The sequence below is a fragment of the Setaria viridis genome, chromosome 4 (genome assembly GCF_005286985.2).
Source record: "Setaria viridis chromosome 4, Setaria_viridis_v4.0, whole genome shotgun sequence".
NCBI lineage: Eukaryota > Viridiplantae > Streptophyta > Magnoliopsida > Poales > Poaceae > Setaria > Setaria viridis.
This window is the reverse complement of record NC_048266.2, coordinates 33,731,193-33,752,674: the sequence shown is the minus strand read 5'-3', so window position 1 is coordinate 33,752,674 and position 21,482 is coordinate 33,731,193. Positions and strand designations below refer to the sequence as shown.

General features: G+C 48.5%; 3 protein-coding genes across 4 annotated transcripts; 2 read left to right on the top strand and 1 right to left on the bottom strand.

Annotated features, from left to right (window-relative positions):
* The first annotated feature begins 1,929 nt into the window (after positions 1-1,929).
* Positions 1,930-4,472, top strand: LOC117852177 (fructose-bisphosphate aldolase 5, cytosolic). Its single transcript, XM_034734157.2, has 3 exons — positions 1,930-2,091; positions 3,060-3,745; positions 3,838-4,472. Exons 1-3 carry the CDS (start codon positions 2,064-2,066, stop codon positions 4,201-4,203), a joined length of 1,080 nt encoding a protein of 359 aa, XP_034590048.1. The 5' UTR covers positions 1,930-2,063; the 3' UTR covers positions 4,204-4,472.
* Positions 4,473-4,505: 33 nt separating this feature from the next.
* On the bottom strand, positions 4,506-9,630 carry LOC117852176 (E3 ubiquitin-protein ligase RGLG2). 2 transcript variants are annotated; one of them, XM_034734154.2, is made up of 12 exons: positions 9,191-9,630; positions 8,310-8,569; positions 7,872-7,956; positions 7,221-7,361; positions 7,006-7,119; positions 6,528-6,625; positions 6,300-6,379; positions 6,074-6,179; positions 5,863-5,990; positions 5,516-5,750; positions 5,022-5,078; positions 4,506-4,923 (listed from the first exon to the last, which is right to left on the bottom strand). In XM_034734154.2, exons 2-12 carry the CDS (start codon positions 8,520-8,522, stop codon positions 4,843-4,845), a joined length of 1,338 nt encoding a protein of 445 aa, XP_034590045.1. In that variant the 5' UTR covers positions 8,523-8,569; positions 9,191-9,630; the 3' UTR covers positions 4,506-4,842. The 2 variants fall into 2 exon arrangements, with proteins under 2 accessions (XP_034590045.1, XP_034590046.1); XM_034734155.2 differs by lacking the exon at positions 9,191-9,630 and adding an exon at positions 8,963-9,175.
* Positions 9,631-14,625: 4,995 nt separating this feature from the next.
* On the top strand, positions 14,626-18,108 carry LOC117852175 (subtilisin-like protease SBT5.3). The gene is made up of 10 exons (XM_034734153.2): positions 14,626-14,970; positions 15,075-15,172; positions 15,260-15,424; positions 15,525-15,633; positions 15,714-16,251; positions 16,346-16,443; positions 16,536-16,781; positions 16,871-16,985; positions 17,074-17,287; positions 17,374-18,108. Exons 1-10 carry the CDS (start codon positions 14,744-14,746, stop codon positions 17,928-17,930), a joined length of 2,367 nt encoding a protein of 788 aa, XP_034590044.1. The 5' UTR covers positions 14,626-14,743; the 3' UTR covers positions 17,931-18,108.
* The last annotated feature ends 3,374 nt before the right edge of the window (positions 18,109-21,482 follow it).

Genomic DNA, 21,482 nt, shown 5'->3' with positions numbered 1-21,482 from the left:
GGCACGCTTGAAACACAAGCATTATGTTTAGAGAAGGGTATGGGACCATGTAAAGAAGTTTCCTTTTCATGATGATGGTATGATGTGTATTGTTTTTTCTATCATGTTCCTAGCCATGGCCCATGAGGCGATAACAGGTAGGCACAGATATTGTAAGTTTGATTTTAAAAGCATTTCCCTTCATGCAGACATTTCAATCATTTTTTTTAAAAAAAAAACAAGCTGGCATACGCTCATCTCTCACAAGAAATTTACAATAGCCAGAATACGCACTAGCTATCTCAACAGAAATTCTAGCACAGTTTTGGAACTGATCCCATAACTGATTGAGGTACAATATGTGCACCATTTCAAGAAAGGGAAAAAAAGAATCCAATATATGCTGCGCGTTGTAGACAAGCATCCATCAAACTGTTAATTCGGTTGGGTAGTTGATTGGATAAGATTTTGAGAGACATAACAACTTCTTTGGATTGACTAGTGAAGCGACAGATGCTGCTTGACAGCATGAGGTCATGTGTTAGGCAGAATAGGCAGCCAAAAGTCTGTTTCTTGCTTGATCAAGAAGCATCAATTCATGCCTAATACCACCACTCATCAACCTGCACGCTTGCGAGTCAAGCCTATAACCAATCATATACAGAAATTAGATTTTTTTTTCAAGAATACAAGGGTAATAATTACTGAAAATGCCAAGCAGAAGAACCTTAAGCATGTACTTCCATGCAAAATTTGAAGACAATCGTGCGTGATAATGTAATCAGAAATTACTGCCACTGCCAAAAACAAGGCCACATCTTCATATGCATATCACGAAAGCAAATAACGGCAGCACTGGTATAAATTGCATGGACAGGGAGCTTGGTGGCATTCAGAAAGAGAAAGTGCTGAAAGCAACCCCTCAACAGCACTATACCAACTCTCAATCTGTCTCCTTTTCTTTATTTATGTCAAGGCATATTGCTGTGCCAAATGCTAACTAACCTGGATGACCGTGGTCGAGTCTTGACAACAATTTCAATTCAATCATATCATCCCTTTGACCATATACTTTTTATCATCCTAATAAGTCAGTCATTGATCTTGGTAACTGGGAAATAACTCTGCAAACTTTTGACCTCGAACTGCATCAGAACATGAGCCTTCAAAAAACTCAACCAAATGACTGTTTAAGTTTACCTATCTGAGTAGCATTTGTAAAGTTTTCAAGCAACTAATCAACACAAAAGGAAAGTAAATGGAAAATAGGATATATTCCCTTCTTTACCCTGTTCATATCCACCAACTGCATGGTGTAAGGAGCCTGGATGCAATGTCTGATGGACAATCAAATAGACTGAAGAAAAGCAGAAAATGTCGAAGGGTACTGAATTTCAACCTTAACTGAAGAAGTAAAAGTTACAGCCAACAATAGACTAAGAGTAATAAACAAATAATAGAATCTGGGAAACATGGAAACTCCTCTTTCTTGTGAGTGTGTGGGTATGGGTCTTTGACTCTTTGTACTCGGGTTTTGGTCCTTAACCGAACTCGTTGTACGCTCTTTTCTATCTTGTTCTGTTGACACGCAGCTCTCTTGCGTTGTTCGAGAAAAAACAACTTGTGCTCATGGCGGAGAAAGCGAATACATGTATGCTTCACGTTCTCATACCTTCCTTTCATCTCAGAAAACTGATCCTATCCTTACATTCAGCCTGCAGGGATAAAGTCCACATCACCACCACTTGTCTGGTTTCTTTCATTGTTTCTTTTGTAAGAAAAGGAAATTGTGAGTGTTTACTTTATTTAAATGGAAAGCATTATTTGGTTTGGCCTTCAGAATTTGTATTTGGGTGGCTCAGTGCCGCTGCTCCCCTATCCGGAAACGGGTGATGGGGATTCCAAGGGTGCATGAGGCCATGAATCATGGATTCGTCGTGGGTATTTGGTATACCTCTCCCTGTTGGTGGTTTATAAAGGGCAGCCACTGAAAATGCTCGGCTCTCCGGCCACACGCGTTTGGCTTTTGCTCCTGCTCCCTTGATTCTCCTCACACGAAGCCTCTTCCATCCGACGGGGTCGCCATGTCTGCCTTTGTGGGAAAATATGCAGGTTCTTGTTGACCTATATCTCAGTCTACTTTTCCATACCCTTGCAAAGGTGCAAAGTTGTTGATGTGCACGTTTGTGTAATTGTGTAGTATTTATTTTTTTTTAAAAAAAATCTTTGTGCAGTTCCAGTAGTGCAATTGCAAAGTAATTTCAAATTTGCTCAACAGTACTCCATCCATCTATGTTTATAAGGCATGGTATGACTTAGCACGATCTTCCAAATACAATTCATTTATCATATATTATATTATTTATAGTTATCAATTTATAATCATTGTAGAGTATATTTGATTATGAATCCAACCATATAAAATTTACATTATAAAAATAAAAAATTGATGTCAAGTTATTGGTCAAAGGTTGCAAAGTTTGAATTTTGATATGCGCATGCACCTTAGGCCAATCTCAACGCATAGTTTTATTGCATAGTTACCAAGATTAAGAACTTAGTAACTGTGCTTGATGAGTGTCATAGGGATGAAATTCTTCTCACATCTGATCAAACTCTCCCTTCTCTCTCCTCATTATGGTCTTGCCAAGTAAGTAAAATTACTGATATGGCATACAATTTAATAATCATGAAACTTTCATAAAACTATGCATTGAGTTGAGACTGGCCTTATATAAATAAAAACTGAGGCAGCATGTACCATCCGGTGTAGTGGCGCTACGCTTCGTTTTTTAACACAAAAAATGAGCTATCTTTTTAACAAAAAATGAGCTATCTTTTAGAAAATTTACAAAAATACATGTTGAGTTGTTGTGTTTTAAACATAATTTTAAGTTGAAAGAAAAATTCAGTTCCATCTTTGATTAAAGAGACATTGATTTTGAAAAATAAATTATAGTAGATCGATCGAGTAATGGAGGAAATTAATGATAGTTTTGTAGTTAATTAGTGGTATACACAATAGCACAATACACACCGTTTTGTGCTTACGCCTACGTATTTGTAATTTTGTATTGCAGATGAGATGGTCAAGACCGCCAAGTACCTCGCGACGCCGGGCAAGGGCATCCTGGCCTCCGACGAGTCGACGGGCACCATCGGTAAGCGCCTCTCCAGCATCAACCTCGAGAACGTGGAGTCCAACCGGCAGGCGCTCCGGGAGTTGCTTTTTACGGCGCCCGGCGTGTTCGACTACCTCTCCGGGGTCATCCTCTTCGAGGAGACCCTGTACCAGAAGACCTCCGACGGGAAGCCGTTCGTGGACCTGCTCACCGCCGGCGGCGTGGTCCCGGGGATCAAGGTGGACAAGGGCACCGTCGAGATCGCCGGCACCAACGGCGAGACCACCACCCAGGGCCTCGACTCCCTCGGGGCCCGCTGCGCCAAGTACTACGAGGCCGGCGCGCGCTTCGCCAAGTGGCGCGCCGTGCTCAAGATCGGCGCCTCCGGCGAGCCGTCCGAGCTCGCGGTCAAGCAGAACGCCGAGGGCCTCGCCCGGTACGCGCTGATCTGCCAGGAGAACGGCCTCGTCCCCATCGTCGAGCCCGAGATCCTCACCGACGGCGGGCACGACATCAAGACCTGCGCCGCCGTCACCGAGCGCGTCCTCGCCGCCGTATTCAAGTCGCTCAACGACCACAAGGTCCTCCTCGAGGGCACGCTCCTCAAGTGCAACATGGTCACCCCTGGCTCCGACAGCCCCAAGGCACGTGCCGTTCTTGCAATTCATCTTTTTTTCTTCTTTTCCATGCATGCATCAATCCATGAAGAACCATGCAATAATCTGTAACACTACAGGTTGGAGCGGAGGTGATCGCGGAGTACACGGTGGCGGCGCTGCGGCGCACGGTGCCGCCGGCGGTGCCGGGGGTGGTGTTCCTGTCGGGCGGGCAGAGCGAGGAGGAGGCGACGCAGAACCTGGACGCCATGAACAAGCTGGAGGTGCTCAAGCCATGGACGCTCTCCTTCTCCTTCGGCCGCGCGCTGCAGCAGAGCACCCTCAAGAAGTGGCTCGGCAAGAAGGAGAACGTCGCCGCCGCGCAGGCCACCTTCCTCGTCCGGTGCAAGGCCAACTCCGAGGCCGCGCTCGGCAAGTACGCCGGCTCCGGCGCCGGCGACGCCGCGGCCTCCGAGAGCTTGTACGTCAAGGGGTACAAGTACTAAACAAATCACTGCCACGACGGTGGCCCCGGCCTGGGGTCCAATATCCTATTGGTCCACGTGGCAGCGTTCGGACCATGTCTAGATTTTTGCAGATATATGTGTCTCATTGTGTTGTGTATTAAATTGTCTCTTCCCTCCAACTCCTAGTTAACAAAAAAAAAAACGTGTCAAAATGTTGATCCCTTTGCAGTTTGCAATACACACTAATGCAAGTATTACAGAAGATATAAAGTGTAATACTAATATATGGATGTGACCATTTTACTGAATCTTTCATTCATGGGGTCTTTGAATACAGCATATTTCAGAGCTTAGAAATGGCAATATATTTGCATCACAATATTCATTATTCAATCCAGAAATTTTCAGCTGTTCAACTTATTTACTAAGGGACATAAAGGAAAAGAAAGGGTGGAAGCATGTACATTATTTTTGGTGCTATTTTTTCGACAGTAACTACTGTAGCTAAACTTCAGATTGTACTGGGACAGTGACATCACCACCATCTACACTGAGACTTCTTACGCAGTAAGACTAACACACCAATTACAAGCTGATGAAGCACGGTAGCATTAAAGCTGGTTCTGATGATTCTGCGCAAGAGTCTCTTCCAACATTTGCTATTCCATAGGCTTCAAATCAGTAGAGCCTGATCCTTGTGGTTATGGGCTGCTGGCATAGAGGGCAGCGCTCCAAATTCTTCCCACACTCATAGCAAGTCTGCAAACACATGTATGTTAGCGACCTATAATGCAGAACAGGAATTGTGTAATGAAAACACCAAGTATAGTAGGCTAAAGCCTAAAGGTTTTCAGCACCTGATGTCCACATCCAAATGCGAGGTCCTTTGATTTATACATGCAAATGGGGCACAACTGCAGATAAAAAGTATCAAAGCCTCTTAGTTTTCAGTGCAGGGAGAACAGAGGTTTCAGCACATATTTCATCAGTAGATAGAAACTCCACACCTGGAATACCCTTTGTTCCAGGACTTGAAAGTCATAGTATGGCCACGAGATGCAAATATGTGTCCAAGTACAACAGCAAGCATACGGCTATTATTGTTTTCAGATTTACTTTCAAAAAATATTGTTTTCAGATCAAATGGAACATAAGAAGGTAGAAGTGAACTGAGAAAGAGTCAAATTAGATTAGGTATTATGGTCTGCAAGGGAAGTTAAAGCAACAAAATGCAAGGGCCCAATATGAATAAGCCTAATAACATAAAATCAAATTTCCAGTGTTTCAGTTTAACTTTGGATTTGGGCATGAAATGGGTCGGAGATGGTGAGAACAAGAAAGATATACGTACAATTCTGTCCTCTAAAGCACTTTCTGCTGCATAAGTGTCAGGCCCAGGCCGCCTTGTGGCAGCAGGCTGCTGCTGTTTGAAGCTCTCGGAACGTTGCTGAAAGCCACTCGTTTGTTGGTCAAAGCTACTAGATCGTGAATAAACACCAGACTGCTGACTAAAGCTAGTTGACCGCGAATAAGCATTCCTTGTTGGTGGTGGCAGAGCAACTCGTGGAGTTATTCTTTGGCGGCGGCTGAAAGAGTAGAAGAAATATTAAGAAAGTGATCAAATTGGCACACTATTTCCCAAAGCTCAAGTTACAGTTCTAATTGACTCAGTACAATATTGGAAATCATAGTAGATACCCTAAGAGTTGAAGATCAAGTGTTGCTTTGTACTGTTCAGGAATTTCCATCAGGGCTGACAATGCAAATTCTGCCTCCTTTCTATCAGCAGCTATGCTCTTTGACATAATCTCCGTGAAATTCACAAACTGCAAAAATGAATATCCATACCTATGTTATTTTGAACCAGAATATTCAGTTGAATATTAGACAGAATCTGTAGGACAATCACCTGGAAATTGTCAAATGAGCGAGCAGGTATATTGTCATCAAACTGGTGCATCATGTCCCATGGCCCATCACCAACCCCGACAAGAACAATTGACAGGGGGAACTGGCTGGAATATTTTTTAAAAAAGAGAGATATTATTCTATGTTATTCTATGTTTACTTTACTGATTTGGCAGAACATGAAAGTAGTAATTGTTTTCTTTCGAAACCTCAGTCAGATAAAGTACCTTGCTCTTACTATAGCGTCAATGGTATCCCGCTCCTGTGGACTTAATTGTCCATATTGTGTATCAACACTTCGGGTAACCTATAATCAGAAGTTTTATCCAAGTGAAAAAAGGATACACAAACAAAAGCTCTACTAGAGATAGAGAAGAGCTTTGCTGATAACCATCTAATGACCAGAAAGAACAGGTTGCAAAAAAAGGCCAGAAATTGATAATACATTTGCCAACCTGTCCATCAGCAATTATCAGAAGAACATGGTATTGACCACCAGTGCTGTCAACAATTCCAATTGCTGTCTCAATTATCGGAGCGAAAGATGTGGGTCCTGTTAGGAAATAACCAATCATATTTTAGTACGCACTTCTTTCCTTGATAAACTACTAAAAATTGTAATTGCCATCCTTTAGTACTGTTAAAAAACAGTTAGATCGACCTAGGAAGAAATAGGTGGCTTTATTAAGAAAAAAATAAGCACCCAAATTCGTCTTGGCAAGGACTTGAACCTGGGTGGTGTGGGCATACATTCACACCATCATCAAACTGATCTAGGCTCAGTTCCTACTTTAGTACCATTTCATAAATAGCTAGTTATAACATGCTGTAAAATAGCAAATCTAGTTCTTTTTCTCTTTTATGAAAGAAAGAACAAGTTGATTCAGAACAAAAGAAAGTAAAAAAATGTCTACAAATCTTTACTAAACAAACCAGCTAATCGAAGAGTTGGAACAATTTCTCTGTATCTTTCTAGCGCCTCTTCAAATCCGTTGCATGGGCGGTTCTCTGGGTAAAAGCTGAATACCTCCTGATCATGAGTTGATGCTGCTCAGCAGAGAACAGAAACGCTAGATCAGCACTGTGATTTAAACATGTTATTGAAAATACATCAAATGCCAACAGAAAAAAGGGAACTAAATGATTACCATCACCAAATCCAAAGCAGGGGATCAAATTATCTTCATCAAAAGCTGAAAGTGTCCTTCCAATAATAGATATGGCTTGCTCATATGGGTTTGGAGTGCTTCCAATATCATGCAGGCAGCGGCGATTGAAGGACATTTTACCTAACATAAAAAACCTCCGCAAGTTAATGGAAGCTGAAAAATATTGTTATACAAAATGGAAAACATTTGCAAGTTCAATGAAAAATGAAAAGTATTATAGTCCAATAAAGGCCATGATTATCAGATAAAGCAGCATCGATTTTGGGAGGCACCCTTTCTACAGTACAGCTGTACTAATTGCTAGCTTATCCTTCTCTTTAGAGAAATTCCATTCCCTAACATGGTTTTCCGTCTAACAACAGAAGAGAAGTTAATATGTCACTGAGATTACTGGTGAGACAGGTTTCTTCAATAATAATAAACCACAAGCTTTGCAATATGGGCAACTAGATCTGAAAGGGAGGTTTGTCCTAAAACCAGGCAAATCAAGAAATAGTCTGGTAGCTCTCGCTGCAGAAAGGAAATAGTCTGGTAGCTTAGTGTGTAATGAGCATTAGTGCAGAACAGAGCAAATGTAAAGAAGCACAAGTATGCATCCAAAGTCAAAAAGGGGAAATATCATCTGCTAACCTGTCCATTCATTGCTCTTTGTAAAATCAATGCCTACAATAAGATTTGAAGATTCAAGGCCTGCTTGTGCCAAAGCATCGGTGACCTGTACAATTAACAGAACCATAACTTAAAGAGGAATAACGTGCATGACTCTAGTACATGCCCTATGTGACTATGCCAGTTTAGGAACTGTAGCAAATTATGTATTTGAGCACAGTGACAACTGGTAAGTATACAATCTGCACACTGTTTAATGACATTACGCTAGTGAAGAGAATGCAAAAATACAGCTCCTGTTGGAATCCTTTTGAGAAAACAATCCTATCAAAATAGTTTCTTCCAAATTTCACCAAGGATGATTGAACCAAAAGAAGAATAACACGATTCTACCGAGCTAGTGGAAAGTGGAAACCACGAATCACCAATAGCAATACAGGTCATGCCATCAAGACATACCTGGCTCAAAGAGCGGTAGTCATCACCAATCCTGGAATACTTCCTCTGCAACCTGGCGTGTGTTTCTGGCTGCACATTGTTCTCCGAAGAAGGGGTGTACCTCGTGTTATAACTGGATGATGTATTTCCAGCATACCTCGAGGTATATCCTGACGAAGTACTCCCGTAGTCATAAGAGTGGCCATATGAAGGCTTGGAGTCCTTTTGCCCCATTGCTCAGCCTTGTGCCTCTGGATGACTCCAACACCCAGATCAGCTTCCTGGTACAGGGAAGAAAAACATTATTACACTCACACACTAAAGATATACTAACTATAACTGGAATAAAGCATGTTGTTTTATGATGTCTCAAGAACTTATAATGGAACTTGACCCAGTCAAATTTTACATGGAAACCTTTTGAAGGATGCACAATTCATGGCTGGGATTCCCCATTGCCAATAATAGGCATATTTCCTACCCTACAACATCCACGGGATCGTTCCCCCTTATCCCCTTTCCATGTCCAATATTTTTCTTTTCCGGATTCTCCATGGCCAAAATCGACCAAACATGCGCCAGTTCCACTTGAAGCATCGACTATCTCGAAGGGCGCTGGATAAAACTAGATTTCGGCATAAAAAATCTTAGGAGCGAACACTGGACAAACTCACCTGACTCGATTTGATCCAAACACCAACCAAGAATTCGGCGTCCACACCAAGAATAGAGAGAACGGGATGACGCCGGAGGGGATAGGAGAAGTGGGGGAGGGGAATTGGGTAGATGAGATGAGATAGACTTGTTGGTGTGAGAAATCGAGGACCGGACCAAGAAAACCAGAGGAGCAACTCTACCACCGCACGGAATCAGCAACCCACGTGGGGCTCGGGCTCACTCACCTCCGCCCTTGTCCCGTTCCAAGAACGCGCAGCGCCTCCCGCCCCGCTCCGCTCCGCGACGAGGGCGGGCGAGGAGGAGGAAGACGACGACGGGAGTGAGGTGGGCCGCCCACCGGACGAAGCGCAGCGCGAGACAGCGTGGAGGAGCACGGACAGTCACGCCGGACCGCACTCGATTACAATAATAACCGGAGGGGAAACCCCCGCGGGTGGGAGGAAGTGCAGGCTGCGGTGGGCGAAGGAAGTCAAGTCAATTGCTCCACCCGGCGGCAAGGCAATGCGGCGGCAGCGGAGGCGGGGAGGTTTCTTGTCCGGCGGTGCCGCTGACCCCCGCGCCCTCGCCCCCGGCCTCGCCCGTCCGGGAAAACGACGGAGGAAGCTTCGGAGCGGGGGAGAGAGTGGGAAGACGATAGCTGTTGATTGGTAAAAGAACGCTACTTGTCGCGGTCATCGGCACGGGAGGGAAAGGCGTTCGCCGGTGAGGAGTGATTGTGTATGATTATCCACTCGAGAGAAAAAGTCAGTAGAGACTAGCGAGCGAGCGGATCAAATGTTACGTGCACGCACGTACTGCTGCAAGCCTACACTGGATCAAATGAGTGGATCCAGTGTGTTGCAGTGGCTGCCACCTGTTGGTATATCTGGGATACTTGGAATGAAACTCTTTTAACTCTAAAACCAATATGCGTCCTCGGGTGATAGTCAAGAAGATTCAAGCTTGTGTGGATATGATTGTGTTGCATTGTTTAAGGTGTGTAGTTCCAAAACAAGTTCAGAAATGGACTCCACCGTCGGTTGGCTTGGTTTGCCTCAATGTTGATGCAACAATCTTCTATTCTTCATCAAGTTCGTCTGTTGGTGTGGTGGTGCGGGACCATTTGGGCAGATGTCTGATGGGATGCCATCAGCCTTTTCATGGTATTACTACACTAGAAGTGAGTACTCTCCGATATGCTATGACTCTCGTTTGTTCATGTAAGCGTAGTGCTAATGAGGTGGCTTATATGCTTGCTAGAGCGAGTCAGTGTGTTGCTTTCTCGATCTTCAAACGGTGTATTCCTGGCTGTATCAAGATGTTGTAATTTCTGAATGTTTATGTTAAATGAGCCAGCTTGATTAAAAAAATCCTACACTGGACATCCGATGCATTTGCAATTTGTAATCTTGACACCATTTTCTTAAAAAAGTTAAACCATTCTTCAAAACTAAATTGTTAATTGCTGCATCTTTTTTAATGGCTGATTGGGTCTCCTTTGGCCATCAAGCATGGTTTCTATAGAACACCCTACCAATTTAGGATTTTTTATAGAAAAAATCATAGGCTAAAAAATGGGAGGACCAACCAAACACTAGAAGCCTACCGCTACCACAATGCTTACGTCAATGTTAACGTGTGTCCTGCGACGTCAAGCCGTGGGTGGTCATTTGACTTTTGCGCAATGACACTAGGTGCCAAGCAATGCTTGGGTGGTTGGGGAGTTTGCTTCTACTCTCTTTTTGAACAAATGTATCTTGATGTTGTTTAAGCTGACTTGTTATCTGCGTGCACGGTGCGCCTGGTTTCCAAGTCATGGTTTGGCTTGGCTTGCTTGGATCCGAGCATCTCTAGCAGCATGGTATACTACCTAAAAACACTTGAGGGTACAGGGGAGAGAAAAATTTAGGTATGTAAAGGAGGGTTTCTCTATTTTTTTCTACGTGACACTGAGGAGTGAAGTCCACAAGTCAGTGGATAGCCACTTCCTCTTCTCCCCTCCTCCCTTCTTTCCGTCCTCAGCCCGCCCGCCTCCACCCGCCAAAGCTTCGGCCGTGCCCCCCTCCGTAGGGATCCGTCCGCACCTGGCCTCCACAGGCGGCGCTGGGTCAAGCTACAGCGGCGGCGGCCCATGCACTCAGGCAGGACCAGTGGTGACCAAGGCTAAATTGAATCGATGGCGCATCAAATCAAGCTTGCGAGCATGGCCAGGCTCAAGCTCACCATCAGCCCCCATTGAATCGAGCTTCTTCATCAGCGTATTGAGATTCTTCTTTCTTGAATCGAAGCAGAGGCCGGCGAGGGCAGTCAGGGAGGTCGGGGCAATGTGGCGGCGCTCCGATGGCGGCTACTTCCTCGACGGTAGGGGGGGCGGGAAGGGCGAGACGACGCACGACGGGGCACCTGTTGGATGGCTTGGGCCGGCGGGGCAAAGCCGGCGGCGGCGCAAGGCGAGGTGGAGCAGGTGGTGGGGACGCACGGCGGGTGGAGCGTCGCACGACCGGGCAGCGCTTGGCCAGGAAGGTGTGCGGGCACTCGGAGGGTGGTTGGCTGCGGGAACGGCGGCGGCTGCGCGGGGTGGAGGCAGGGACGGCGGTGGCGGCGCTGGGGCGAAGGGAAGCAGGCGGCGCGGAAGTGTCCAGCGAGACGGTTGGCTTCTCCCGCGTGAGGAAAGAAGAAATAGCAATCCTGGGGTTGGATTGGTATAAGAGAAATTTAGGTTATTGCTAAAATTTAGCTATAGCAATCCATTTAGATCATCTGCTGGAGCTGATTTTTGGTGGTTTTAGATATTCTGACAGTTTTTAGTATAGCAATCCATTATACCAAATCTACTGGAAATGCCCTCTTGTTTTCACCGCGACACCTGCAGCCACGTGGCATGTTAAACTTTTTTTCTCTGTTTAGGCAATCGTGGCATAACCTTTTGTTGGAAAGCAAAACGGGACTTGGGGTGGGCTTGGCTGATTTTAAGATGTGCTTATTGCGGCATTTGGGCCCAAATGGGCTCTTGGCCCAGCTACAAGGCCGCGCGCCAACAGGGGACGACGACGAACGACAGCGCCAGAAAAAGAGTGGGAATGGACCTTGGGGTGTCGACGCGCCATGGTCCAAGAGGATAGCCATCGTCAACAGAGTGACAAAAAATCCGGTGACAAGTGAGAACAAGGGTACCAGGATGCCATAGAATAGGAAAAAAACTCAGCAGATTATGACAGCCAAAATGTTGCGATTACTCCATCCCATCCGTCACGCTGAGCCGGTCAACTCCTATATACATCTCCAAGAAAGCATGTCTATGGCAAGCAAAACGGGGAGCAGTGCAGTTTAAATCCCTCCTTTTCCAGTCGTCCTGACAAAGTTTCTCATGGCTGAGAACCACCGTTGATCATGTCCACCAGAGCTTCCTCCTCGGTGAGCACCCTCTCCTGCATCATCTCCTGACTCGGCCCCAGGTGGTCCTTGGCGCTGAAGAACTCCTTCACCTCAGCTTTTAGGGTCCCAGGATCATCTTCAGGGCCACATCCATGCCCGGTTCATCTTCCTCACCAGAGAGTCTCCTACTTGCCCCATCCGTTCCATCTTATTTTCCTCTCCATGATTCAGTGGATGCCACCAGCGGCCACCGCCCGTGGGCTGTCAGTACCCCGATCCAGCACCGGCACAGCCGGATCCAGCGCTCTCCGGTCTGCCGGGGGGTATCCCCTCGCGGATCCACTCGGGGGTGTCGTGGAGTCAAGCTAGGTTGCTATGTCTTCATTGAATGAATGCCGGAAGCTGTGACCCGCGAAGGTGCTCAGCAGTGCGGCCATGGGAGACGACCTCCGTCGATCTGCGGCACGGCGTGGTTGCTAGTGGGTGGCTCCGCCGCGAGCATATCCGGGGGTCCCACGGCTGGGTCTACAGCTTTAGCACGGGGAGCCATCTTATGGCCGTTCGGCGTTCACCGACGATGGCTGGCTGGCAGTAGCAGATCCATGGTGGTGGAAGGGTGCCATTCAACCAATGTGTCGGCAGTACGTGCAAGCGACAGGGACGCTACCAATAGAGCTGGTGCTGCTAGCTTGCCGAGTCCAACATGGGGTGATTGAGGTGGCTAAGCGAAAGCGAGTCCGATGATGAGCCGAGACGACAACGGTGACATTTGAGCATCACGTTCCTTCTTGGAGGCGTTATCGAGGTGCCACTGATCCTCGTAGCGAGATCTTCCAGGTGAAAACCTTGCCCGTGAGGCAGGCGACGGTAGTGCAGGTGGAGTCGCTTACCTTCATGGAGGCGTCATCTTGGAGATATCTCGTTCTTGAGCCACTCTTCCCGTCTTGGCGTCAAGAAGAGTCCTAGTGGTCAGGCAATGACCGCTAGGCAATGGCTGAGTGCGGTGAAGTTGCGACAGAGGTTTTTTTTTTGGTGTGATGATGATTAGCTTGAGGTTGTGGTAGAGATCCACTTGGTGCGGTTTCTACACAACATGGATCATCAGGCAGTGACAGGACAATTTTGACATCAATAGTTTCTAAGTAGACTAATAGTGTGTAAGATTGTGGCTGTATAAGGACAAGCAAGTTGAAGCAAGGACATAGAAGAAGGTTGAAACTTTGTCTTTCTAACTTTCTTTCTTCGCCTTGTAGTATTTTACCTTCATCTTTTTTTCCTCAGTTTTGACTGGATACAGACTCCAATCGATGCAGACGCATCGCCGCTTCCTCCGTCTTGTTCAGCAATATTTCCAGGGAGCTATCCGTCGTGGATTGCCAAGCCTCCAGGCCACTGATCTTATCCAAGGACTGCTGCATCATCAACTCGAAGCCCTCAAACTTCCTCACAAGGTCCTCAAGCGTGGCTGCTATTTGCGTCTAGATCTTCGTGGGCTTCCGAGGCGGCGCCAGGTCTCGCGACAGGGTTCTGTGAAAAGATTTCTGTGAAATTTGTGGTGAACTAGACTCTCGATACCAATTGTTATGGTATCAATTAGCTTGACCGCAATGGAAGAGGAGAATCAAGAGATTCAGGGGAAGAACGGGTGAAGAACAGGTTGAACCAGAGGTAGAAGAAGAACGACACAAGGGATGAGCGATAATTGCGTTCTGTTATTCCCCCTCCATCCCCCACTGAACGAGTCACGTTTATACGCGCATACAACGGCCTTCGGCCCACATGCTCTTAGCACATTTCCCGGCCCACACACACGCCGGCCTAACGATCAACCCAGCAAACGGCCCACGACCAGCCCGGCAAACGGCTCCCGGCGCTTTCACACACCTTGAGCCATCAGAGACATCACAGAACGCCTCTCCCTCCTCCCTGGCCGCGTCCATGGCGTGCTTCGATCTCTTCTTGCAGGCGCTGCGTCCTTGCGTCGCGAGACTCTGGGTCTCCTCGCATATATGTGGATGGACATGGACAACACCGAGACGAAGCCGCTATCGGGGTCCTTCTGTTACCCATCGTGCAGGAGAGATCGAGTCGAGTTAGTACACGTGCAACGTGTCCGACTCCAACCAAACGCGGGACGGCGGCGGCGTTCTCCCCGATTCCCACAGCCATGCAGCCGCAGCCACGATCGGGCCGTAACCGATGCCCGTCAGATCTTGTGAAACCGCCGTCGCGGAATGCTCGGTGGTGGGAGTGAGACGGAGTCCTCCTCTCCGATCGCACCCACCCACTCGCCCCACCTCTCCCTCGTCCTCCTCCTTTATAGCACAAGCCGGGGACTGACGGCCACTCCTCTTTGGACTCGGTGGCGCGCGCGAGCAACTGATCCATCTCCCTCGCTCGATCAGTCTTCTCGTCGTGCGGGCATGGACGCCAGCGGATCCACGCGTGCCGCCACCGCCGGCGCCTTCCTCCTCCTCGTCTTGCTCTGCGCGCTGCTGCCGATCGCGGCTACTAGCAGCGGCTCCGAGAAGGCGTCGTCGTACGTGGTGTACCTCGGCGGCCACCCGCGGCGCGACGGCGTGTCGCCGGAGGAGGCGTCCCGGAGGGCCGCCGCCTCGCACCACGACCTCCTCGCCGCCGTCCTAGGGGAGTAAGTGCCGTTCCATTGATCCATCCATACGTTTCTTGAGGTCGTCGGGGCCGGAGAACTGAAACTCACTGTCGATGCGTACGTGGACGCAATGCGCGATGCAGCATGGACAAGGCGCGCGAGGCCATCTTCTACTCGTACACCAAGCACATCAACGGCTTCGCCGCCACCCTCGAGCCCGGCGACGCCGCCGTGATCGCGAGTGAGTGGACCACCAACTGATCGTCCACGGCGACCTTCGTCTCAAATGTTTGGTTCTTGATTCGCGTGAACGTGTCTCGCATTTCAGAGTACCCCGGCGTGGTGTCGGTGTTCCCCAACAGGGGCCGGAAGCTGCAGACGACGAGGTCGTGGCAGTTCATGGGGCTCGAGAGGGGCGGCGACGTCCCGCCGTGGTCGGCATGGGAGACGGCCAGGTACGGTGAGGACACCATCATCGGGAACCTCGACTCAGGTATGCACTGTTCATCGCTTAACAGGTTTTCAAATTAGAACGGATTGCGATTGATCATTTGATCTTGTTTCCTGATCTTGATCGATGTGATGTGATGAAGGCGTGTGGCCGGAGTCTAAGAGCTTCGACGAGGGCGAAATGGGGCCGATCCCGGACGACTGGAAAGGCATCTGCCAGAACGAGCACGACACCAACTTCCATTGCAACAGGTCGGTTAATAACCTCACTAACGAAGAACGCCAGGTGGTTTTGGTCGTGTTGGCTGTTGATACAAACTAGTGTTCACCAGCAAGCTCATCGGCGCGCGCTACTTCAACAAGGGCTACGCGGCGGCCGCCGGCGGCGTTCCCCTCGACGACGGGCTCAAGACGCCGCGCGACGAGAACGGGCACGGCACACACACGCTGTCCACGGCGGGTGGCGCGGCGGTGCGCGGCGCGGCCGCGTTCGGGTACGGCGCCGGCACGGCGCGCGGCGGCTCCCCGCGCGCGCGCGTGGCGGCCTACCGCGTCTGCTTCCGCCCGATCAACGGCAGCGAGTGCTTCGACGCCGACGTCCTGGCGGGCTTCGAGGCCGCCATCGCCGACGGCGTGCACGTCATCTCGGCCTCCGTCGGCGGCGACGCCACTGACTACCTCGACGACGCCGTCGCCATCGGCTCCCTCCACGCCGTCAAGGCCGGCGTCACCGTCGTCTGCTCCGCCAGCAACTCCGGCCCGGACCCCGGCACCGTCACCAACGTCGCGCCCTGGATCCTCACCGTCGCCGCCAGCTCCATCGACAGGGAGTTCCCGGCCTTCGCCGTCTTCAACAAAACACGGATCCAGGTGCTGCACGGCACCATGCGCTCCTGAAAAAGAAAACTCGCAACTGTACGTTCGTGTCAAGTTCTTGATTTCTTCCATGGATCTCTTGTTCCAGGGCCGGAGTCTCTCTGAGAGGTGGCTTCACGGGAAAGGCTTCTACCTCATCATCAGCGGCGCAGAAGCCACAGCTCCTGGCAGCACGCAGAAAGACGCGTAAGAACAATCTTGCTGCCATTTGGAACGCAAGAATTTTACATGTTGCGATTTGTGTTAAACCTTAAACCCATGCATTCGTGCGTGCGCAGCCAGGCGTGCTTGCTGGGGTCGCTGGACCCGGAGAAGGCGAGGGGGAAGATCGTGGTGTGCGTGAGGGGGACCATCACGAGGGTGGAGAAGGGCGAGGCCGTCCGCCGCGCCGGCGGCGCCGCCATGATCCTCGTCAACGACGAGGTCTCCGGGAACGACCTCCACGCCGACCCGCACGTGCTCCCGGCCGTGCACATCTCGTACGCCGACGGGCTCACGCTTTCGGACTACATCAAGAACACCAAGTAAACCACTAGCTAGTCGGTCCTTCAAACTTGATGGATTTTTTTCTTTTCTGCAAAAAAATTGTTGTCGACCGGTGTGTTTGTGCAAGGATTCCGTCCGGCTTCGTCATCAAGGGGAAGACCATCCTCGAAACCAGGCCGGCGCCGGTCATGGCTGATTTCTCGTCTCAGGGGCCGAACACGGTCAACCCCGAGATCCTGAAGGTGATTTTGGATGCCGCATACAGCGTACTCATTCTTATTCATGATTGCACCATGAGCTTGATGTAACACTGGAATGACACGTTCGCAGCCGGACATCACGGCTCCGGGGGTGAGCGTGATCGCCGCATGGACCGGCGCGGCGGCGCCTACGGACCGGCCGTTCGACCGGCGCCGCGTGGCGTTCAACGTCCTGTCCGGCACGTCCATGTCGTGCCCGCACGTGTCAGGCATCGCCGGCCTGATCAAGACTCTGCACCCGGAGTGGAGCCCTGCCGCTATCAAGTCGGCGATCATGACGAGCGGTAAAGCAAAGCTCACGACGAACACCCGGGCGTCTCTAATGCTCTAGCCAACTAACTAGTCGAGCTGTTTGTTGTTCTCGCTGCAGCGACGGATCTTGACGCCGAACGGAAGCCGATCCTGAACTCGTCCCACGTGGCGGCGACGCCGTTCAGCTACGGCGCCGGGCACGTCTTCCCGAGCCGCGCGCTGGACCCGGGGCTCGTCTACGACATGACTATCGTCGACTACCTCGACTTCCTGTGCGCGCTCGGGTACAACGCGACGGCCATGGAGGTCTTCAACAAGGGTTCCTTCGTGTGCCCCAACGCCGCCATGAGCCTGCAGGACCTCAACTACCCGTCCATCACCGCGCACGGCCTCCACGCTGGCACCACCACGATGGTGCGGCGCAGGGTCAAGAACGTCGGGCTCCCGGGGACGTACACGGCCGCCGTCGTCAAGGAGCCGGAGGGGGTGCAGGTGTCGGTGACGCCGGCGATGCTGGTGTTCAGGGAAGCCGGCGAGGAGAAGGAGTTCGACGTGAGCTTCACGGTCAGGGACCCTGTCACGGTCACGGGCTACACGTTCGGCGCCATGGTCTGGTCTGATGGGAGCCATCAGGTGAGGAGTCCACTGGTAGTGAAGATCATGGGGGATGAATGACCTATAGACATCTTGTCTACTGATAGATTGAACTAGGAATCTAGCTAGTGGAGAGAAAGTAAAAGGTAGGTAGTGGCTTTGATCGTTAGGAGAGGATAAATGTAGCATGGATTTGAATTTAACCGTTGGTTAAATAACACAGCAAACAAATTGAAAATTCGGTTCAGTGTTTTGGATCCATCTTGTGTCAGTGGTTACGAATTCAGGTTCTTGGAATTTGTTTCGTGCGTTTTTCTCGCCTCGAATGGGCTACGGTAGGCGCTAGTTCATTCATCAATCTAGGAGTGGAGACCTTCATGACATTTTTCTAAATTTATGTCTTCGGTTATAAATACTAGCTTGAACATCTGGTTTGAAAAAATAAAAATCATGTGTGTATAAATTTATCTTGAAATACACTCATGAATCATTTTTTTCCCGAAGTCAGTAGCAGAAGCTCCAACCTATTTTTATATTTTTTTTATTCTGGTAGGGGAAAATAATAACACATTGATGGTGTCACGTCTAATTTAGCCATTAATTGCTCATATTTGTATTTTGACTATATTTTATTCCTTTTGGAATGGGACAAAATAGCGCGAGCATTGTTTCTATACTCTTCTCCTTTTTGTACTTGTTGTTTTATTTTCTCAAAAAGAAATTATACACAACATTATTTTAAGATCATTGAAAATGTTGGATAAAGGCTTCTCATCTAGTAGTTAAAATATTTCGGTCGTTGTAAATTCCTTAACACCTTACTTACTCCAAACCTAAGCCACCAACCAGACAACCATGAAACCAATCACCACCACAAAAACCATCCATTTTGGACTGGCACTAGGATCGTGCCCGTGTGTTGCTACGGGTAAAACAAAAATTGGATTACACTATGTCATACAAAATTGAGGAATATACAACTCATATTTCAACTTAAAAGTTCCAAATTATACAACTCATACATATAGGACTTTTTTACATTGCCCAGAAAGAGAAGGAAAAAAGAATGACGTCATTATATCACAACTTCACTTGCTTTACATTCAAATTCAAAGAAATAGAACTATAAGTGTTCACTTCGTAAACTCAAACCTGCAACATCACTTTGGAGCACAGCCTAGCTTCTATTGTTCCTATATATTGAGCCCACTTGTTCTCTTAGCCCATCTATGTTTAGAGAAATGCATAATCCATATATATTTCTTCAGACAGCTACATAAAGAAAATTGCATTCAAAGGATAAACCGAGTGGACCAGGTGGCTTATAGCATATAATTATCAGCAGATCAAAAGGCTGCGCAGAAAGAAAATTTAACGAGTATACTGGTGCTTCACTATGAATACGTGAAATACATTAGGAATTCATTGAAACAATGAAATACAGTGAAAATAAAATAGAAAAGCCCATGACATAATTTTGGCACTCAACATTATTAGACATTACTTTATCAGTGCAAATTCATAAATAAGTCAAATATGTATATATGACATTAATCATAGTTGCAGTGAAAAAAATGCAAATTAACATGAGAATCATTATCTAAGACATATCACCGTTGGGCAAAAGTGAATTAAAAAAACATACAACATTAATAACACATTTTTATAAATCGACTTTGGTAAGAATGTAAGCATGAGTTAATCATAATTCAACATTATTCTGGATATTTCTTGAGATTTTACTGGGGAGTCCAAAACCGTTCATTCAAGCCCATAAACAAAAGCGGCTCGAAACAGCCCATAAGCTCAACAGCCGACCCATTTCTCCGCATCGATCTGCGTCGTCCATCTGATCGGATGGTTGTCGTCCGCTCCGCCGGATCAAAACCCCCGAAGCCGGCCGCACCCCTAAGCCTAGGTCATTTTCCCCTCTGGGTTTCTCATGTGAGGGAGGGGGAGAGCCGGTGGCGGGCGATGGCACACGAACGCCGAGGGTTGCTGCGCCACTGCGAGCCCTCTCTCGGGACTTGAGTGCGGCTTTGGCCATGTGCAGCTTCGTCAAGGGGCTCCTCGGTGGCGCGCGCGTGAGTGGCGACAGCGCATGGCGCACCGGCAGTGCGCGCGGCTTGGCCGCGGCGGCTTTCGACAGAGTTGACGGCAAGATCCGCACAACGGCCGGTGACATTTCATTAGAAATACACGTAAGTGTCGCATCTTTCATCGATTTGGGATCTCGGGTTCGGAAGATGGATTTCACTATTCTAGGGTTTCGGTTTGGGGATTTCTTGGGATTTCCTTGAGGTTTCTTCAATTCTATTTCCCTCCATCTACATGCTGGCCGAAAGTTTATGCGCGTGATTCAATGACTTGAGATGGATTTTGCGTTGAGGTAGATTAACCCTAACAATGGCATAGGGTATCACTAAACATGAGTGATTGCATCAATTTAGACCTAACGATTCAAGAAACATCAACTTTGACATGAGATTGCATCTATCCGCGTCTAATTGACCATGTAAGCACCATGACAGAGAACAATTAGAGGTAAAACATGATTAATTTGCACTAATTTGACCCTAATATCGGTCAATTGCCATTAACAGAGGGTAATTAACACTAAATTATGATTAATTAGCACTAACAGAGATATAATCTAGGGTTCTAGGCATGATCTAGGGTGATTAGGCTGACTTGGTTTGCAGCTCGGAGGAGATGCTGGCGGCGGGTTTGCGTCGCCGGTGTGGGGTTGGAGGGGATGGCATCCCTGGCCTGGGTTTGGAGACGATGAACGCGCCGGGATGGGGTTGGAGGTGACGACGACCTAGGTCTGGGGTTGGATCGGAGGCGACGGCAGCGCCGGGGATGGATCGGAGTCGACAGCTGCCACGGTTTGGGGCAGAAGACGGCGGCAGCGTCGGGATGGGGTTGGAGATGGCGACATTCGTTGCAGTATACGGGCGGCATGGGTTCGATGAGATGGAGGGCAGCTCGGGTTGGAGGTGATGGCGGGACCAATGGCGGAGGTGAGGCGGTGGCTGGTGAGGAAAGGTGGCGGGATCATTGGGGAGATGTCTCGAGGTTTTGTTAGGCAAACAGGGAGGGCGTCATGCCCTGGGTTCTATCAGAGGGGCATGGATGGCGGTGGGATCAGATAAGGAGCTGAGGGACGGTTAGGGTTGATCCCAAGGATCAACGCCAAACCGCGATGCGTAGGGTGGGGTGATGGATGAGCGGACGGCTCCGCGTCGGCCCTCGGCGAACCGAAACCGACCGGAGAACCTGACGCACGACGTTTTGCCTCGGTTTTGCTTTTTTTAAGGAGTAGATGGTTGATACCATCATTCAGATTTCGAATATTTCGAATAGCATATCCAAAGTTGTGTTGCCATTGCTGTGGCAATAGTAGGCTAGTAGCAGTAATCAGAATATGGTCTTGTTTAATTGTTTATTTCTCGTCCATGCGTAGAGTGAAATCTACCGTATTATTAGAAAGTGAAACTTTTATTAATTGATCAAAAATGGTAAAACATTCAGCACCGCAATATATCAATTCCACATCAGCCTAATTGCCTAAACCCATTCCATTGTCGGCAGCGCATTAATACCGTCTCTGGTGGTCTATGGCTGAGCTCC

Coding starts and splice junctions, on each gene's coding strand:
- LOC117852177 (XM_034734157.2), top strand. CDS start 2,064: ATGTCTGCCTTTGTGGGAAAATATGCAG. Junction 2,092..3,059: donor CTTTGTGGGAAAATATGCAG/GTTCTTGTTGAC, acceptor TTTGTATTGCAG/ATGAGATGGTCAAGACCGCC. Junction 3,746..3,837: donor CTGGCTCCGACAGCCCCAAG/GCACGTGCCGTT, acceptor GTAACACTACAG/GTTGGAGCGGAGGTGATCGC.
- LOC117852175 (XM_034734153.2), top strand. CDS start 14,744: ATGGACGCCAGCGGATCCACGCGTGCCGCCACCGCCGGCGCCTTCCTC. Junction 16,444..16,535: donor GGCAGCACGCAGAAAGACGC/GTAAGAACAATC, acceptor GTGCGTGCGCAG/CCAGGCGTGCTTGCTGGGGT. Junction 16,986..17,073: donor TCAACCCCGAGATCCTGAAG/GTGATTTTGGAT, acceptor ACACGTTCGCAG/CCGGACATCACGGCTCCGGG.
- LOC117852176 (XM_034734154.2), bottom strand. CDS start 8,522: ATGGGGCAAAAGGACTCCAAGCCTTCATATGGCCACTCTTATGACTAC. Junction 6,180..6,299: donor GACGCTATAGTAAGAGCAAG/GTACTTTATCTG, acceptor AAAATATTCCAG/CCAGTTCCCCCTGTCAATTG. Junction 5,991..6,073: donor GCTCATTTGACAATTTCCAG/GTGATTGTCCTA, acceptor TCATTTTTGCAG/TTTGTGAATTTCACGGAGAT.